This window comes from Clinocottus analis, unplaced genomic scaffold (assembly GCF_023055335.1).
Source record: "Clinocottus analis isolate CAN_PGR_092001 unplaced genomic scaffold, fCliAna1.0.p SCAF_18, whole genome shotgun sequence".
Lineage (NCBI taxonomy): Eukaryota > Metazoa > Chordata > Actinopteri > Perciformes > Cottidae > Clinocottus > Clinocottus analis.
The window spans coordinates 1,217,339-1,238,053 of NW_027175909.1; the positions used below are offsets into that span (position 1 = coordinate 1,217,339).

The 20,715-nt window shown below is 40.2% G+C and overlaps 1 protein-coding gene across 1 annotated transcript; it reads left to right on the forward strand.

Annotated features, from left to right (window-relative positions):
* The first annotated feature begins 12,248 nt into the window (after positions 1-12,248).
* Positions 12,249-17,844, forward strand: dtx3la (deltex E3 ubiquitin ligase 3L a). The gene is made up of 6 exons (XM_068582374.1): positions 12,249-12,307; positions 12,389-12,494; positions 14,386-14,468; positions 14,572-14,723; positions 15,940-16,151; positions 17,638-17,844. Exons 3-6 carry the CDS (start codon positions 14,387-14,389, stop codon positions 17,705-17,707), a joined length of 516 nt encoding a protein of 171 aa, XP_068438475.1. The 5' UTR covers positions 12,249-12,307; positions 12,389-12,494; position 14,386; the 3' UTR covers positions 17,708-17,844.
* The last annotated feature ends 2,871 nt before the right edge of the window (positions 17,845-20,715 follow it).

The following is a 20,715-nucleotide window of genomic DNA, read 5'->3' on the forward strand; positions in this document are numbered from 1 at the left end:
TGCATGTGCAAAGCTCGTGCACTTCGTGGGGCTTGATTAATTCTGCCCAAAGAAGACGGGTCTAATACGCATTTTAGCCAATCCGGAGAAAAAAATGTGATTGCATGAAAGCTTCTCTTTCAAACCAGCTGCACTGCTGAAGGCTGAAGGCAGAGCAGCTGAGGAAGACAGGAGCTGTGCAATGAGAAAATAAGCAAATCGGGAAAAAAGGATTATAATTCATAAAGTGTGTTTGTGAAAAACAATTCAATTATAAAATAGCTATAACTTTGTAATTCTGTTCATGCCAGCAGTGAAGGCTTAGCCACTGTCTGAGTCACAGTCTCTGGCTCTCCTCCAGGATGGCTGAGTTACCGTGTCGGTGATGACCTGCATGCTCTTTGGTGTCCTCATCGGTTTCACCAGTGTCTGTCTCCTGCCCAACGTTTCCTGACAGCAACCACATCAGAAAGCTCATCAGCTTCAGCACCTGTTTCAGGCTTAATTTGTTCGTTATTTTCTTCTGACTTTGCACAGTCTTGGTCTTGTCTTTGACGTTTGTGCAATGTTTCAAGTGATACCACGTTGTACTTCCTACATCTAGACCACTAAACCACTCAGATTGTGTGGGAGACAGAAAACAGAGGCAGTAAGAGTATTTTCCAACCAAAAAATATCCATCACGCATCTTTCTCTTTCTCTCTTCTCCTCCAAACCATACATCCTCAAATCTTTCATCTGGCATGTGGGTGTAAGTGCTCCAGTTCCTGATGTGTGTATTGCATGTACTAGTTTGTCATAGTCGGAATCTGAATTCAACTAACCCTCTGTGTAGGGATGTGTGTGTCGGTTGGTCGAGCTCTTGGATCCCTGCCGCCTGCTCCTCCCCTCAGTGGGAGGCCTGATGCTGAGTCCTTCCACAAGTCCTGTCATGGAGCTTGTGTGCAGCCTCTTCTCCTAAGTCTGGTTAGGTCATATTGATGGCACACATAGTTTACGGCTGGTGTTTGTTTTCCAAAGTCTCTGCCCCTCCATTTCCCTCTGGCCTGATACGTTGTCATCCTCAGTCTCCATTGTTGGACTGCTCCTCGACATGTTCAACATGTTGCAATGTGTTGTTTGCCAGGTTCATGTTGGCTGTGATCTTGATTGCTCCCGAGGAGTGATGGCACTGGCAGCAGATCAGAACCCACTCGACCCACTTGTCCCTCAGAGAAAGAAGGATACAGTCGAGCAGTATATTTCCTTTGTTATTAATTTTCTCATTTGTGTCATACTATTTGCTTTCCAGTCCATTTTAAACGGTTTAAATGTCTTTCTTTCTTTCTTTCTTTCTTTCTTTCTTTCTTTCCTGGCCATTTTCTCATGTTTGTCCTGTTCCAAACACACTTTGAGTCGATCCAATTGCTATCGGCTAAAACTACCCAATGTTATCCATTCTTATAAATGTTTGGCCGTCTGATTGTCTTTGTCCCATGTACATTTCATTATTGGAGGTAAAACCTTGGCATCTGACTCATTTGGACTTTTACCCATCTTCTCTAGCTAATCGTTTTGGGAATTTTTCTGAACAATTTTCTCAAATCAACACTTTGTTCAACTTGAAGTGATACACCAAACTGTTTATTCAAATACTTCAAGTTCAATATGACACGTCTGTTTAACAACCTAATGTACAAGATTACAAGTTTACCATTACGTTTTCCGTTACATCATAATATCATTTCTCACTGAGTGGGATTCTTTTTCCAGTTTTAGGGTCGGACTGGCTTAAACCTTGTCAGAGAACAGCAGCTCACCATCTGGGAGGAACTTCCTAATTACTCGTCCAATTCCATCTATTTCAGTTATGTTAAAATTAATTCTAAGTATGCAACATGCAATTTGTATAGTATGTAATGGCAGCAGGGTTAACTTCTGTATTTTTAACTGAACACTGTATCAGGAATACTGTTTTCGTCTTTGGTACTAATAGCTTGAGCTCATGCACACACATATCTGGCCGTTCAGCCAGCACGCTAGCAGACGGAGCATGAAGGCAGGAGTAGGACTCTGTATCAGACAGGATAGGATGTGGGACTTTTGAATCTTATATTATTGGTAAAATATAGCTCAAGATGTATACGGACAGAGTGAACGAAATGCAAGACAGCCAGGAAAGAACCTCCGGCACAGCTCCAGGAATTACAATATAGTATATCCACAGGATTGAAATACATATATATATATATATATATATATATATATATATATATATATATATATATATATATATATATATATATATATATATATATATATATATATATATAATGACAGAAGTAATAGCAGTAGTAGCACCAATAGTAACAGAATAATAAAATAGACATGTGACCAATAATAATATGTCAAGAGGGCGGACCACGGTTCAGACTATCCACAGAAGCCTGTGAGGAGTAAAAGCACAAAGACTGAATTGAACTTAATTCTAAGTGTTCATAAATGTACACTGTCCCTCTTGAGCAAATACACTTGAACTTGAACTTAGTAATGTGCATTAATGAGACATAAATAAATACAGATGGAGAGAAAAAAGGAGAGAGGAGCTCAGTGTCTCTTAAGATGTCCCCCAGCAGTCTAGGCTTATAGCAGCACATCTAGGGGCTGAACCAAGGTGAACCTGAGCAAGCTCTAAATATAAGCACTGTCAAAGAGGAAAGTCTTAAGCATTCTTTTAAACGTGGGGATTGTGTTTGACTCCCAGACTGAAACTGGAAGCTGTTTTTACCGAAGAGGAACTTGATAACTGAAGGCTCTGGCTCCTGTTTTACTTTTTGTAACCCTGCACTGAGAGGGAAGTGGTAACCATATTACCTCCAAGAAAACACTGCACTGGGGTTACCCCCAAGTGTTCTTGGGGGTAACCATATTACCCCCAAGAACACTACACTCCCTGAATGTCTGGTTACTTGTGGTTCCTAGAATCTCAAAAAGTAGAGCAGGAGCCAGAGCCTTCACTTATCAAGCTCCTCTTCTGTAAAACCAGTTATTGTTGATCAGCATTAACACAGCACACACAAGCCCTGGCTGATGTCCTAGGGCCGCCACATCAATCCATATAGGATTTGTATTAAAAATTGTATTTTCTATGTTTTTGCTCAGACATACAAACCTACACACACACACACACACACACAAGCAATCACTGACACCCACATGCAGACACAGACCCACCCTGTCACAGTCTCCTCCTATAGCAGCAGTTGTTCCTCTCTTCAGTTAGCCTGGTATACCAGTGCTTCTGATGTGATGAGAAGTGACAGCTTCTGTGGACTGTTTGGATTGGATGTGATCCACTTGGCTCACTGCTGATCAAATCTCCAACAACAGACTATTAACTCCAAGCAAATTGCGCCAAGTAGGTTAAAGGGGGCCTTGTCTGTTTTAATATCTCTGATATCTCCATTTGTTGTCAGGGTGTAAAAAGCCTCATCTTGCTTTGCGGGCGCTTGATCGCAAAAGCACATTTGTCACAGTCTCTTTGTCTCTCTTTCTACTTTCTCTCTCGCTCTCTGTGTCTCTTCTTCCAGGGTAAGTCAGCTCATTCTGTCATTCTGCATCACATTTTGTGTACCTGCAAATGTCTTTAACTCTTTCCTACTGAAGAAGTTTCCTAATTTTTGACTTGAGGCAGCAAGGTCAAGTCCACTGGAGTCAATAAACAGGTTGTTGAGTTCACTGAACTCAACTGTAGTATGTACTATAATACAATACACTACAATACAATGCATCCAACACAATAGCTCTGAAATATAGACTATTGGCGGTGTTTGTATTATATTTTATAATTTCTTAACAGCTTTTAAATCTGCATTATGGTTTGATGCTTTTAATGGTTTTATGTGAAGCACTTTGATTCGCCTTGTTGTTAAAATGTGCTTTACAAATATACTTGCCTTGCCTATCAAAAGATGTTAGCGTTTCATTCACCCTCATTGTCATCAATGAGGGAACACATTGCTTTTGGATTATTTGATATGTACATAGTAGTGCTTTAGAAATACACCTTTGCCTTTAAAATTGCTTTGCTAACCTAATTTGAATAAAGCAATTAGCCATTCAGTAGCACCTAAATGTCACTTACTTAGAGCACTTTGTAGTTTGGCCTTCTTGAAGAAATTGTTGTTCTGAGTTTATATTCACGGTTGAAGGGATTTATTGTAAGTTGCTTTGGATAAAAGCTTAGCTAAATGAAATGTAATGTAAAGTGCTTTGATACTAATTGTCATCATTCAGCCATTCATACACTGATGGCAGGGACTACCATCTAAGGCGCTACCTGCACCTCAGGACTACCTAACATGCATACACCACAGGCACAGCTACGGGAGCAATTTGGGGTTAAGTGCCTTGCCCAAGGACACATCAACATGGGCTAGCGGAGCCGAGGATCGAAACCACCAATCCTCTGATTTAAGGACAACCTCTACCACCGAGCCACAGAAACCCAGTCTGCTAAGTCGGGGGACGACCAGTAGAGTTGGAACCCGGCTAAGCAATTCATTGGTTTTCAGCTGAATGCTGAGTGTAGACTCAAGACTACTGGTTTTGATGTGAAGAATTTGTCGTCATGCACGACATGGACGTGGACATGGCGGAGGAGTGCAGGTATCTGGGTGTCTCCATCGACAGTCGACGGAACTGGAAGGCCAACTGGTTGTCATTTTTTTCCAATGTCCAAGACCACCATGTTTTGATCCCCCAGGGAGGTTATGAAGTCCGTCCTGCACCATCATGACATCATTAGGCTCTCAGCAACAGAAGAGGACATGATGGCTGTGTGTGAAGGTTTTTGCCAGGTGCCACCACAGTGCTTTTAAAGAGGGCCTTTGGAGCAATAGATGGTTGTCATATACAAATCAAAGCCCCCGTCAATGATGCCACCCAAAACTACAAATTGTTTTCACTTTTTTTTGGCTGTTGTCAACTCTTTTCCTCCTTTATCTACCTGTTAACCACTTTCTGCTTGGTGAGGCATTGGCAACCCAATTACCATCATCACACCGTATAGGGAGCCAGTCCAGGGATTTCGATGATGTTGGGTGCTTATTTGATGAATGTTCTTCAAGGTGGTCTCCGCATGTATTCTACAATATATCTGCCTGAGAGTAGGAGATATTATTGATGCAGGTGTGTTAGAGCGCTCCAGAAGACATCCATGTGACAGAAAGGGTGAGATCTTTCAAGAGGGAAAAGCTTGCCTCCTTGATTTCAACTCCTGAAGAGAGCCAAATGAATCAAAAGAACATCATTATATATAAAGTAAACAACAATACACAAGGTACACATCGGGAAGAAATGGGGAGTCTTGGCGTCCTGTTGCTGTAATAACCTTGTTATAACCAGTATGTATTTTTTAATACGTATATTTTAAATTTTGTATTAATAATACAGAATTCAGAAACATTTCAAGGTTCTAAGAGAATCTAAATTTTAAAAAAAACTCAATCATCATCATAATTTTGCATGGTTTCTTACAGTAGGACCAATAATGTCATTGAGTATGAGTCATTCAGTTTTGAACAAGCTTTGAGCTTCATGAGCCTGAAAAGTATCTTTTGTTTTCACTCTGATCGCATTGCTAGATTGTCATACAAGTTATGCGTGGATTGTTTTTACAGCGAGCAGGAAAGTATCAGTGACAACAGACTCTTAATGGCAGGTTATCCTTCATAGCATGCATGTTTGCGTTCTAAACCTTTAAAGTCATATATCAGTCAGTTCTTCACACTTATTTGTTTTAACAGACAATAAGAAGGTCCAACGGGTATCCAAATGAATACACCAATGAAAATTAGCTGTTTGTTAAAGGTTCAAAGCATATTTAGAGTAAGTCTTTTGTATGTGCAGAGCCAATGAAGGTTAAATCTGAACTAAACAAATCTGGGCTAAGTGTCATTTCAGTTAATGGCTGTGAGCTGATGGATGTTTTTTTTGTGAGAGTGAAATCAATGCTCTGCCTATGCTTCCCGGACAGACTTTACTATCCCTGAAAACATACATTATCACATGCTTTAGAGAGGAAACATTTAAAACCTTAGCGTGGTAGTGAGGAATGTTAATATCTGAAGCTTCTGCCTCCACTCCAAAACAATGGAGGTGAATTGACTTATTTTTTGAACAGAGATTCCCTTGGAAGAACTCCTTAACAGTTAGCGTTTCCAGAGACAATGTCCCAGTTATTCAGGATAATCCACAGACTGCCAATATGTTTCTTACAAACTACTTGTGACCATAGAAATTGGTGTATAAGGCTGATTGATGTTGAGTATTTCAGCTCCTCTTTTGGAAATTGGCCCAACACCTGCAGCTTTTCTCACAAATAAAAGTCTAGTTGCTCCCTGGGCATCAAATAACAGTGGTTGGACAGTTATCTACCGCATCCTAATACTGTGGCACCCTTTGGCGTCTGTATGAGACACACAAGGGTAATAATAATGGTACTTTGCGAGTGTGTGAAAGAAGTTGAGTGATTTTTGAAGACAACATTACATCATGTCACGCCACGAGTCTGAATCACATCACGTCCGTGGTTTAAGTTACAAGCATACAAATTTCAGTCAAACTGGATTACCAAGTGGATTTGTTACCCGACCGCCACCATTTTACAACCTTAACCAGATGTTAATTGCAACAGTTTCACAATGTTCACCGCTTGTTAAAAACAATAAACACATGCAAACCTTCTGCATCAAGTTTAAAAAGGCTGCCCCCAGTGTCATTAAAGTAACCAGTGGGGATGAGATCCTTTTGCAACAAATATGGTCAAATGTTTGTTGGAGCACATGACCAACTACCACTTGGGTTTAAAATTCAGGTGCTCTGCAGAGGTGGCTGAGATGTATAGTCGGGACCATATGGATATCAGGTTTATTCATTTTTTGCTTTGGTGTATTTTGTTTCTTTAAGTAAGGTTAGGGTCCTGAAACTTTCTGAAGATTATACAATTATAAGTTATAGTGACCTCAATATCATCCAAAACACCCAAAACCAATGTGTGTAATATGTTGATATTTCTTACATGTTTTACACAGTGAAAAAAAGCCTGGGGTCAAATTGACCCCAAAGAACACCAATGGGTACAAGATGTGTACAGGACATTAAAAACATATGATCATATGTTTATTTTATGTTTACCCGTGTCTCCATTAAATCAGAAAAAGTCATGAAATATGCAGCAAAAACAATGATGTGAATTATTTATTTAGTGATGTTAATCATTGAATGGGATCAAATGGACTCCAAAGGTCATAGGAAGGTCAACATGGGTAAATGTATGGTTTGTGAAGAGGAGTCAGGAGCTGTTTTTGGTCAGGTTAGGGCAGTGGTTCTCAAACTTCTACTGTCACGCTCCACTTTGGAGGAAGAACGATGTTCGGGCTCCACCGCCCCAACAACATTGGAACAAAATGGTCCAACTTTTTAGACCCCTCCATCCATCCATGCGTTTTGAATTAATAGATTAAAGAAAATGTAAATCCCTTTCAAGTAAACCAGATTGCTGACAAAATCTGACAAAAACAAATAACATGTGCAATCACCTTTGTTAAAACAATGCAAATGAAGTTATATATGTGCAAAAAAAACCTCATATTTGGCAAAAAAGATTTTCTCCCCGTAGTTTCATGTTGAAGTGTCCTTGAGCAAGACACTGAAGCCCCAGAGCTTCACAGCAGCACAACGCTCCTTCATTACTAAAGATGGTAACATGCAGAGAATAATTTCCCCATTGTGCATCTCCTCCTGTAATAACACCGCCCCCCACTAGAGGGTCGCGCCCCACAGTTTGAGAACCACTGGGTTAGAGGTTTTGGACTCATGAACACCCTTTGATCATAAAAGCAAGCTAGACGTAATAACATGTCACAGGTAGACAAGCAGGTAGTAGACGCTTAGGATTTGTTCCAACTGGGTGAATCTGTAGAGGTTCTTCTCAGGGAAAAAGTACAACGGTGTGTGTGTGTGTGTGTGTGTGTGTGTGTGTGTGTGTGTGTGTGTGTTTGTGTGTGTGTGTGTCTGTGGAAGGGGGAGCAGGGTTGGGGATGTTGGGTTTCTCGAAATTAAATGGCTCCCTACTTCCTTGTAGAAAGAAAAATCAATTGTGACATTCTCCAGACAGTGTACACCACATTTAATTAGTCCAGAGACACGTGAGAGAGGCCAAATTATCCAATAACTAAGGAGTAGACACGGGCTGGTGAGGCCAGGGCGAAGGAGGGTGATGGGAGAGGCAAAGAGAGAGCAAATGGGAGATAGTAGGGAGGCTGCAACAGCACGGATGTAAGTAGGAGGCGGGTGAAAGGTGAGTGAAAGTATGGGATAAGGGAAAGAGGAGGCGAAGAGGGAGGAAGGGGAGAAGAGGAGGAAAAGAAGAAAGACAGGGAGGGCAAGGGAAGGTGAGGGGGTGGGGATGAGTTCTGTGTGGGGGAACACGGCTGCTGGCCATTTATTGAGTAGTTTAGCCTAATTTCTCACAGCAGATGCCAGTAATACCTGACAGCGGCCCGCAGCTAATTGTGCCATTCACCATGATAGAGTATCAAGCTCATGCTCTCACTAAGAGAAGCTCCCACAACACTAATCGTATTAGGTGAAAGAAAGTTAACTCTATCTTCAAGCCTGAAAGGATGTGTTTGAAAAGGAATTTGTCTTTCACCATCTAATAAAGTCACCATTACAGATTTGTAAAAAAAAACTAACAAACACAGTTTGTTATCCTGTGAAATAAATGTACACTTGTTTTTTCTTTGCACCACTGTCCTTTTTATAATAATAAGAATAATACCTGTTTTTCATTTTTCTTATTCATGCAAAAAGAACATGGCTTAACATAAAATATAACATCTGACGTGATAATGAAGTGCTGATGTCAAGCAAGTTTCAGTGTAGACTAATATTAGATAAGACCAATTATTTTAAAAAAAAAATCTCCTATAACTGACCACTTTGACAGTTCCAACAAACTCTGCTTTGTCTGCTCTGCCTGCTGACTCTGCTAACTCTGCACGTTATTATCTTGGTGTTGGTTTAGTTGTGTTAGGGTTTCAGACGCACACGTTCTTCTGGTTCAGTGTTTTGTCTCGCTGTGTGTTGCTCTGTCTCATTCAGGATGCAGGCCCATCGTCAGCCCTGACATGCAGCGTCGCTGACTGCTTTGACCCACTCTGTCTGTGTACTGGAACGCCCGAGTTTCTCACTGTCCCACAATTGAAACATAATCAAAGTCGTAAACTTTAGACTAAAAGACTAAATTTAGCTCTTTGTAATTATTACAAAAAAACCTAAAAGACAGGTTTGAGATGGCTCCAGCCAGATTGTGAAACTCTCAGTGGCAAATTTGTATTTGATATTTTGGGCTCGACAAAATATACTGAATTTAGAGACCCAAGAGACTTACGAAAGCAGCCTGGTCATAAGAAGTTATAGTAATCTAGTCTCGAAGTAACAAATACGTGAATTAATTTTTCTGCATCGCTTTGAGACAAGATATGCCAGATTTTTTAAATGTTACGTGGGCTGAGATTTCTTTTACAGGAGCGTTAATGAAGAAGTCCTGATCATAGATAACTCTGAAATTCCTAATGATGGTGCTAGATGCCAGAGCAATGCCATCAAGAGAAACTATATCATTAGATAATTGATTTCTGAGGTGTTCTGGGTCGAGTAAAATAACTTCAGTTTTGTCAGGAAGTTGCAGGTCATCCAGGTTTTTATGTGACGCTTGAAGTTTAGGGACCTGGTTGGTTTCATCTGACTATAACTGAGTATCATCTGCATAAAAACGAAAGTTTATGTAGTGTTTTCTCATAATATTGCCTAAAGGAAGCATATATAAGCTGAATAAAATTGGTCCAAGCACAGAACCTTGTGGAACTCCATAACAAATGCTGGCGGTCATTGAGGCTTTATCGTTTACATTCACAAACTAAGATCGATATGATAAATAGACTTAAAGCAGCTTAGTGCGCTACCTTTAATCATTTCTTTAAATTGAGCTACAGCACTGTCGGTTAGACATCTGGTGTAAAAGGTTTGCTCAACGGCGTACACTCTGGTAGTATAAACTCAAAAGTTATTAGGCAATGGTCTGGTAAAAGAAGGTTCTGTGGAAAGACCATTAAATGCTCCACGAACAAGCTCCACGATATGCAAGAACAAGGTCAAGGATGTGGTTAAAGCAGTGAGTTGGTTTCTGTACTCTGGCAGAAACCAATCATTGATTGGTTGATTCATTTACATATTCTTGACATAGTCTTCAGCCGGGTTTCAGTCAAACAAAAAACAATGTGATTGTCTGATGTTAATTCTTTACTATTAGAGCTTCAGAAGACATATCTAATATTTAGGAATCCACATTTAATTATCCGATTGTGTTGCACTCTTGCAATAGTGCTATTGATTTTTATGAGGTCCTTTCCTCTAACTTCTCTTCTGGTTACATTTGATTTAAATAATTTCACATGAACAGAAAAATTACACAAACAAAACAAAGTAATAGAAAGAGTAAAAATATAGAATATTACTAACAGCACCCACACCCAGCATGCAGAGAGAGAGAGAGAGAGAGAGAGAGAGAGAGAGAGAGAGAGAGAGAGAGAGAGAGAGAGAGAGAGAGTGACCCAGGAAGAGCCCATTACTTCCAAGTGCATCATTACAACTAAAGTTGATTGTAGTGAAAAGGGAACAAAAAGAGCTCAGCTGCTGAGAACCTTTTGAAGGTATTGTATTCAAATCACAAGATATCACACAGACAAAGACTACACAATTGATATGGAACTGGAAGTACAGATACGACAGGGACAAAAAAGATCTTTCTCTTACGAGACGTCTCTGCTGGCTCTGTTTGATCCATATGTTAAATTGAAAAAATAAGCAACAAGAACATACTGAAGGTAGGAAGAAAATCATACTTAAAAAGAAACAGCAGCAAGATGATAAGCTAACAATATAATTGGCTAGCTGATCTAAACATCTGATATCAGGATTGACAGCCCCGAGTAATGAGAGCAAAGGAATTATGAATGAGAATGTGTAAGGAGTGAATGTCAGATGTATAAGATATAAACCACGAGTCCACATATATTCTTCCTGACTGAAGTTACTCTGGAGCTTCATGAAGCAGCAAAGAAACACGTTGATATGTATTCAGCTCTATGTTAAATGTTTGTAATATGGAAGTAATATGTATACAAAATGCATATATATACATATATATATATATATATATATATATATATATATATACACACACACACACACACACACACACACAGTGGCGGGCCGTGGATTTTCTCCCTGCGCTTCAGTGCCTCAGCTGTGCAATCAGAAAATAAGGGAAAAATACTTACATAATATAGTGCAATCGTGAAAAACAATTACTATTCTTATGAAATAGCTATAAATTTGTGATTCTGTTTAGGCCAGCAGAGAAGGCTTAGAAGGCCCCCTGATAGACTATATATATCTCCATCCATCCATCCATTTGCCTGGACGTGCCTGGAAAACCTCTACTGGAGGCGTCCAGGAGGCATCCTGATGAGATGAACCACCTCAGCTGACTCCTTTCGATACGAAGGAGTAGCGGCTCGACTCCGAAAGCTCCCTCCTGATGTCCGAGCTCCTTTCCCTATCTCTAAGGCTGAGCCCGGACACCCTACGGAGGAAGCTCATTTCGACCGCTTGTATCCGCGACCTCGTTCTTTCGGTCACGACCCAGAGTTCGTGACCATAGGTGAGGGTTGGACCGTAGACCGACCAGTAAATGGAGAGCTCCTCCTTCCGACTCAGCTCCCTCTTCACCAAGAAGGACCGGTACAGCGCCTGTTTTACTGCTGCAGCCGCACCGATCCGCCTGTCCATCTCCCGCTCCACCTTACCCTCACTCAACAAGACCCCGAGGTACTTGAACTCCTTCGCTTGGGGCAGGCATGTTGCCCCCACCTGGAGGGAGCAATCCACCGGTTTCCGGCAGAGAACCATAGCCTCAGATTTGGAGGAGCTAACTCTCATCCCTGCTGCTTCACACTTGCTATAATATATATATATATATATATATATATATATATATATATATATATATATATATATATATATATATATATATATAGTGAACCTGTAGCTCCTTATTTCATTATCGAATGTTTGACATTCGATAATGAAATGTTGAATCACTCACTCACACACACATACACACAGACATGCCCAGACGATCACACACACACACACACACACACACACAAGTTACAGTCTCTGTCAAAGCGGCTCCACCAGTTGAACAGATCTCTCAGCGGTATGCCACCACCCTGCAACTAGACACACCCATCTGGCCCTTTATCTGTCTCTTTCTCTTTCTCTCTGTCTCTTTCTCCAGTCCTCATGAGCTGAATAGACATCTGAACTCCCAGACTGCGCAGGAGAGGGACCGAAGAAAAGGAAAAGACTTCACCGAGGTGTAAAGAAGAAAAGCATTTGAACAGGTACAAAAGTCAGACACAGCAGCACACTTTGATGAGCTTTACTGTAATGACTTTTAACAAGTTCTCTGTGTGTGTCAGCCAAACCTGGACATGTTGTGTAGTCACAGCACAAACCTGAGTACAAACCTGCAGGAAAACCTGGGAGTTTTAATTCAAAAGTAACAACAGACCTGTTATTAAGAATGCGGAAAATTTGTATCAGCGTCATTTCTGAAATCATCTTTAATTCTTTGTGTAAATGCATTTGTAGGATTCAAGAAATATGTCTTTCTTACTTGAATACTTCTGAACTTCTCAATAGTCACATAACACCCTGTGCCAACACTGATATCATCAGATTGTTTTGTGTCATCAGCTTCCTTTATAATTTGTGGCAGCTAACCATACACTGACCCACAACCGAGCGACTGATTGAATGTTCAGACTATTACGCTTAAATGTACTTGACATAACTTCAGAGTGGAGGAGGCAAAATAAACGAAACAAAATAACCATAGTTTGTAAGCAAGATGCAGTATTTGCTGAACCTACATGTTCTTCCTGCTGTGCATAAATCCATTCCCACATACTTTAATGTACCGCTGGTCAACGGCTGTGTTTTTATAGTTTTAAGATAAATTATATATTAGAAAACTGTGTTCTTCCAAGTATGACACACCAGTGAATACATATCCGTCTGCCTGTGCGGCTGGTGGGGGGACAGTGCAGTGTCTTATATTGTAACTGCCAACAATTCCCATCTTCATTCATGAGACTCTTCACAACTCTCTGTCCTGTGACCTTCATGACATTGGTTTAATTGCAGGTGGTGAATCACTGAAACATAAATAACAATATATCCAGAAGTGATGTGAATGGATTGACGTGTTACTTTCTACTTCTCAGGAAGTCCACTTCCTTTAACGGATTACTTCTACATGTTCTGAGGCAAACTGCTGTTAGATTTGGGCCCAACAAAGTCCACTTCAAAATGTGTCCGTCTTTTTATGAATGATGATGCATAGACTGCTGGCAGACTCAGCAGTGTAATATTTAGCAACACATACGCACACAACGTAAATAAAACTTAACACTGAGTCAGATCATCTTGGAGTCATCAGGGTGATTGGTAGCTTTGCAAGTTAGTGATCCAGCAATGCCTTGATGTGACTTTGTTTTGGGATGGAAACATGTGTTTACTCCCTGTTTTTTACTTCCCTCAGACATGCTCAGTGTTTTGTCATAGCACTCAAATGAAGTCAAAAAGACGCATCTTAAGGAAGTCCATAGTGTTGGACAGGCTCCCAAAATGCTGGGTCCTAATGTCCCTATTTTCCCTCAAGCAACAAGTCCTCTATGTCCCTGCACTTCCTGCCCTCTCCCTGAGTGTTTGATGCCCCTCACCTGCCCTCAGACACGCCCATGTGTTCCCCTGATAGTTTATGCCCTTCACCTGTGTCCCCTCTCTCGTATTCATACTCTCCTGCTTTCCATCGTCCCCTGACAGATTGTCTTCGTCTCCCGGTGTGTGTACATCACCTTCACGCGCGAGCTTTCAGAATGCACTTTGTTCCCTTTTATGTTATCTCGTTTGAAGAGTAAAGTCATTTTTCTCAACGTGCCTCCTGTTGTGTTTCCTCTGCACCTGAGTCTCTGTCCCTCCATGCCTACTTGTGACATCATCTCCAAGTGTAAACTGAAAGAATCCTGATGACATCATTATGACATCTCATGATTATTTGTTTTTCGAGACCTTGTTGTTTTCACAGACAAATCACTTTCCATAAGGAGTAGACTGAACTATAATGTTAGTTTAGAGTCCCCCACATGAGATATTGTCCTCAATGATAATGTTATGTAATTGAGAGATTATCCCAATACTGTGATGCGTTTCCCTCTGTGTGCTTCTCAGTATGGGCTCTGGACAGAGCAGCGATAAACTCCACTGCAACCGCTTCCTGGACGGCAATGGTCCTCCACCACTTGTACAACAAGGTCCTTACACACACGCAAACCGACTGTGTCCGTCAAGCTTTCCATGATTATCATCTACTCACTTCTGGATAATTTGACTAAATCTGGTGTGCCGTGTGTGCAGCCCGAGATGGGATAAATGGGCTGCACGGAGGGCTGAATGGCTTCCAGCCAGAGGGACAGATGACCTGGGTGATCCTCCACAGAGAGCTACCAAGGTTCCCTGATGACAACACCCTGCAGATCAACTATATATTCCCAGATGGAATACAGACGGTAATCTTGTCAATCTATTTAAAGTCTGAGTTATAGTGGATCCATTCTCAACTATTAACAATCTACTATCCATCCAATTATTGGCTGGCTAACAGTTTGTACATTTCCACATCCCCTGGAATGTGGTGGAAATCACAGCTCATTAAGCTATTAAGATCTTTTTAAAATTTCATTCGGGATTAATAAAGTTATATCTTATCTTTGATAACATACATCAGATGAAAAACATACTATTTGAATTATTTGTATGACTGTATGATGTGTCACAAACCTACATCCCATGGAATAAACAACAACGTAACACAGTGTAACAAGACACAGCTGCTTAGAGGAAGATTCCAATGGAAAGAGCTGAAAGAGTAGAGCGGGTTTCTATGAGCAGCATTCTTTCCACAAAAGAAGTTGACAATCTGGTCCGTCTGGTTTTCAGAGTTGTGGGAGGATGGGTAACAGCGTAATACTGGAGCAGCTCATGGTTCATGCTGCAGGAGGAGATGTGTTTGGCTTATCTGAGGTTCCATCCAAACTAACACTTTTTAGTTTTGAAATGAATTATGTTCATATTAACACAGCTTAAAACAAATATCACATGACTATTCACATACACGGGGCATGAACAGGAAGTTGCTGAGTGACAGGAAACACACCAGATTATTATTGTTCTCTAATAAGTGGTGCTAGATACTTGAGGTATTTCTCTATAATCTTCTGCTCTATACTTAAATAGTTAAAATAAGTTTTACAAGAGAAAGAAAAATATACTAAAGTCTATCCAAAATGTCATCACTTTATTATTTGATCCTATTAAACATTTGTGTCATACGCATTCTTCATAAAACATAATGCCTCTGGCCACGGCTGTCACCGGCACGAAGGCACAAGGCTTAAAAAAGATTGATGACAATCAAAGGACAATTTAGGTTAACATCTGCAAACATGCGCACCAGTCTCATAAGTTTATAGCAACCAAAACCATTCTGGAATTATGTTCATATTGTGGTACTTTTATTTGTTATGTTTGCAGTGTTTTTTTCTTTGTACTTAATGAAATATCTGTTTCTGAAAACATGAGCATGATTAAGGACTAAAACTGGCTGCTATTCCTACACTGAAGGCACTTAAAAAGTACAGCGTGGTTAAGCTCAAGCACCCAAAACACATGGCTTAGCAAACGATTGTGTGAAACAAAGTGTTCACTGTGCATCGCTTCCTGCAGGACAAACACCCTCACCCTCAGCAGCCGTATGCAGGGCGGCGTATCTGTGCTTATCTGCCCGACAACCGTGAAGGAAGGAGTGTCCTGAAGCTTCTGGAGAAGGCTTTCAACGAGCAGCTCCTGTTTACCGTTGCCACCAATAAAGATGGAGAGGACGTGGTCACTACGGCTTCCATTCCTCTCAAAACACAACCAGACGGAGGGATTGCAGTGTGAGTAAATACTACAACCATAGAAATAGAATAGGAGTAGAAGGGACATGTCTGGACGAGTTGTAGCAATGTGCTGTCCAACACTTTGACAGGAGTGTGTGGATGAAGTGTTACGTTGTTAGAGTCGACTCAGGTGCTCTCTAGAATATTTGCCAAATATTCCACACAATATTATATTTGGGGCGGCTGTAGCTCAGGGGGATGAGAGGTCGTCCCGTTACCACAAAGTAGCCGGTTCGATCCACAGTCCCCCCACAGTTCACATGTCAAAGTGTCTCTGAGCACGACACTTAACCCCTCGTTGCTCCCCGGGCGCCTCACAGGGCAGCCCACTCCTACTTCATCAAGGACGGGTCAAATGCAGAGAAGAATTTCCCCAAGGGGATTAATAAAAGTGTATGTTTCTTTTCCATAATATTGTGTGGAAAAAATGTAATCTAAACTCAGACATAGGATGACTTTGGAGCAGTTTTGGGTGGATTTATGTAATTTATTAATCCCAAATTGGAAAATGATGACGTTACAGCAACATCTAGTCTATTGGTGTCACTGGCTCCAACGGTGCTCCCGAGCCTTGTTGCCCACCTTGTCTCACAGCAAGTGGGTATTCCACTGCACGCAGCAGCGATGCATTGAGAATAATTTCCCAGAGAAATCAGCTTGTCCACTGGATGTGTCGTTGGTGCATATACATTTTGTTTCTTGTGGAGATGAGGATGAGGAGAAGTTCTCAACAAGATGAAACCTTCTGATCCCCAGAGGGGATCGTCAATCGACTCCATGTGTGGGCCTCTGGTGTGATACAGCACATCCTGGCCTCACACGTCAATATATATATATATATATATATATATATATATATATATATATATATATATATATATATATATATATACATCTATAGATATATAGATGTATAGATATATATATATATATATTTATGACACTAGTTCACAATTAATATTTACATAAACCATAAGTATGACTTGAATTCATATTGTTACGATAAGAAAAAACAACTTTTCTTTTTCTTACTTTTCTGTGTATGATCATAAACTTATATATCACTAACACATATATGAACATATTATCTATGTTCACAAGGGGTTTAATAATATATTATAGCTTTTTTAATTATTCCGTTATGTAATAAGAGTATTACCTGGGGTTGAGGAGATATTCAGTATTTAGTTGAATGCAAATCATTCACAATTTTCGCCAATCAATTGGCTCGAGTAAAAATGAAGTCTTGAGCAATTCTAATTATGACATACTGTAGGCTAAGTTTAAGTATCTTGGCATGATATTATGTTATAAAATACGATTTAATGTTGTTGTATACTGATGATGATTCTTTAATAATACTTTGCAGAACTGTGTGGCATATTATGAAATATATGTTTCTGCTTCTAAAGGGTGGCATCACAGACAAAGTATTATACTTCACATAATAAAGTCTTTGTCTCTGTTATTTGTGTTCTCTCAGTGACGGCTACCCAGATTCTGACTACCTGAAGACGGTTAGAAAGCTCCTGAAGGATAAAGGCATTGAATAACACGCAACACACACTGCTGGATGGACCGATGCAGGCAGAGACCTCCGTTTCACTTAATGGCCAAACCTGTGCTATAAATTATGAAATGTCTTTTTTTTCAATATATATAATCAATGGATGTTACTGTCAATGTGTAATCTTGAGTGTAATCTGTGTCTTGTAACATTGGTGCAGTTCTTATTCTTGAAATATATTTATTAAATCATATACCCTAAATGTTAGTGGTGTCTTTGAATGAATTATTATTATTATTGAATTACAATTATTGTATCAAGTTACTTTTTTAGTTCAGAATATGGAGTCACATTAAAGGGCAGTATGAATAGACCTTTATGAGTAAGTTGAACATTTTATTTATTTTAAGCAGCACAATGAACATTACTAGCTCCACTTATTGTACAGACACATTAGTTAATTTAGGAGACATTAAACTCAGTGCATGAAATGTGACATTGTGTTGACTACAATGTGTTACTCATACATCACACTTCTCTCACTGAAATAAATACAGAGGCAGATATCAGCATCACTATACCTTGAATATCTTAATTGGGGGTGGAGTCTAATCGTCAAAGACTTTTCACTATTCAAAAATATGCAATTGTAATATTATTATTGTTGAACTCGAAACAAGTCTCTCCGGATTGAAATGACATTAGCATTAATTTCTCATTTAATTAATCTCATTATGATAAATTGAATGCATAATGTGTTTCAAATATGTGGGTGTATACTTTTAGTAAAAAAGTCAGGTGACCTCATTAGACAGTGCAAACATAACATGACAGGAGAGGCATGACATTAAGTGTCTATGTCTACATAATAATATGTGTATGTATTAAGCATCACATGTTATCACATGTACATTTTCACAAGTGAAATCTAAGTTTTTTAAATCACCCTTTATCATTAAATATTTCTTGTGAAATATCACAGTCGACAACCTGAACTTCATATGAAGTTTTTGTTCAGAGTCCTTGATTCTGAGTTATAAATTACTGCCTCTTTAGTTGCGTTACCCATTTCTGAATGCATGCAGTTCTTCTGCATAGTGACCCACGGTGCTATTGGCCTCATTACACGGAGTCTGGCCTTTGAAGGCAAAGATACAGGATGCCACACTAAAGAGCTCCTGTTTGTTTCTTTCTCATAGATTTCCAACAATACACACAGAGGCAGCCCTATTGTTAGCACCACATCATCCATCACAGGAAAAACAAACACTATGTGGCCCACATTCTGAAACCCTGAGCCCAGATGTATGTGCATTTTAAAAGTTTGTCTCAAATGGTCCAAAAGGCCTCTCTGTTGCTGGGGCGAGGCATCCACACTTTACCTGCCCATTACACTTTGGCTTTTGTCTCATTATCAACCAAAAGCAATAAAGAACTACAATGTGACTGAACACATACGACCAATGACTGGCTGGGTGCTAGGGTGACCAGACGTCCTCTTTTTCCCGGACATGTCCTCTTTTCGAGACCTAAAAAAGTCATCCAGCAGGTATTCCAAAAATCGTTTTGCCTCACGATTTTGCCTCGTTGGATGTTTGTGTTTCTCTGGGTCTTTCATAAACTAGTTATTACGCCCTTGCAAGTTTTGAAACGGCATCTTACGTTCACCTTCTTGCGCGAGCTCTGACTGTAGAGAGAACTGTCATTGGTCGACCAATCTCAGTGTTGCCAGTTGCACGATAATTATCCTCCAAATACGACCATTTTGAGCCTTCGATACGTCGCCATTTCCAATCTGGCAACACTGAGCACCTTGTCACCTCCACTAGTTGCATCGTTTACAACAGCACCCCCACTCCCATCCGCGACGAAGTGTCCTCCTTTTCACAAACTCAAAACTGGTCACCCTATAACTAGCTAGCAGTACTGGTAGTTTCGTTGTTACCCAAACACACTGTCAAAAAACTAAAGAGAGCCGACTAACAACTGGTGATGTATGCAAGTTGTAAAACAACACAAAACACCTTTCATTCAAACTCACCACACCGCCCGTTCCATTCGCTATTAGCTAAGCACAACTCAACCAGGATAGGTCGTTGAGCATGCAGCCATAACTCGACACCCAAAATATGATGCATATTGCTGCAGCAGAGATACTGTGTGTTGACAGACACAGAGAAACACACTCACTCATTCACTTACTTATTTGAGGAATGATGCGTGCATGTACACACACATTAGCAATATCAGTAACTAGTATTGTGTAGTCTTGAAGTTTTAAAACTGTTGACTTTTCGCTGATTTACATATTTTACAGACCACAGCAACCATAATGTGTATTCTGTGAGAAACATGGAACATTTATTTTGATAGGTCTTGGCCTTTTTCGACCAATTTGTCTTCATTAATCTGATCTAATCTGATTTTATCCTAATTTGAGTCCTTTAACATTGACAACATAGTGTTAAAAAAACAATCGTAGCTTTCTAAATTCTGTCTACTTTTGTTTTCCCTAGCTGCTTGATCCAAATACTGGAGATCGTAGTTCAACACTATAGTTGTTGGTAACTATAGAGTGAATTGGCTTAGATTAAAGATATCCTATGAATGAAAGAGAGCTGGGAGAATGCCACTGCTGAAACCGAAGTGATGCAGTCTGCATAACTCAACCAGGATAGGTCTGTTGGTGGGAATTACAAAAATACTCAGTTCCCTACTACTACTGCGCTTCCTTCCTTGTTCAAGGTGTAGTCGAAAATGTTAGTTAGTTTGCAACGGAAGATTTAGAGGCTGTCCTGATGTCAATAGGGAGCTCATTCCACCATCAAGGAGTCAGGACAGCAAACAGTCGGGACTTTGTTGAGTGTTTAGCTCACAGTGATGGAGCTACAAGTTGATTGGCTGAAACTCTGACGGAGCTACAAGCCGATTGGCAGAAGCCGAGCGGAGTGAACGAGCTGGGCTGTACGTAGCACGGTACAGTACCAATGTTTTGAAGCGGATGCGGGCGGACACCGGTAACCAGTGAAGGACACGGAGCAGTAGTGTGGGTGA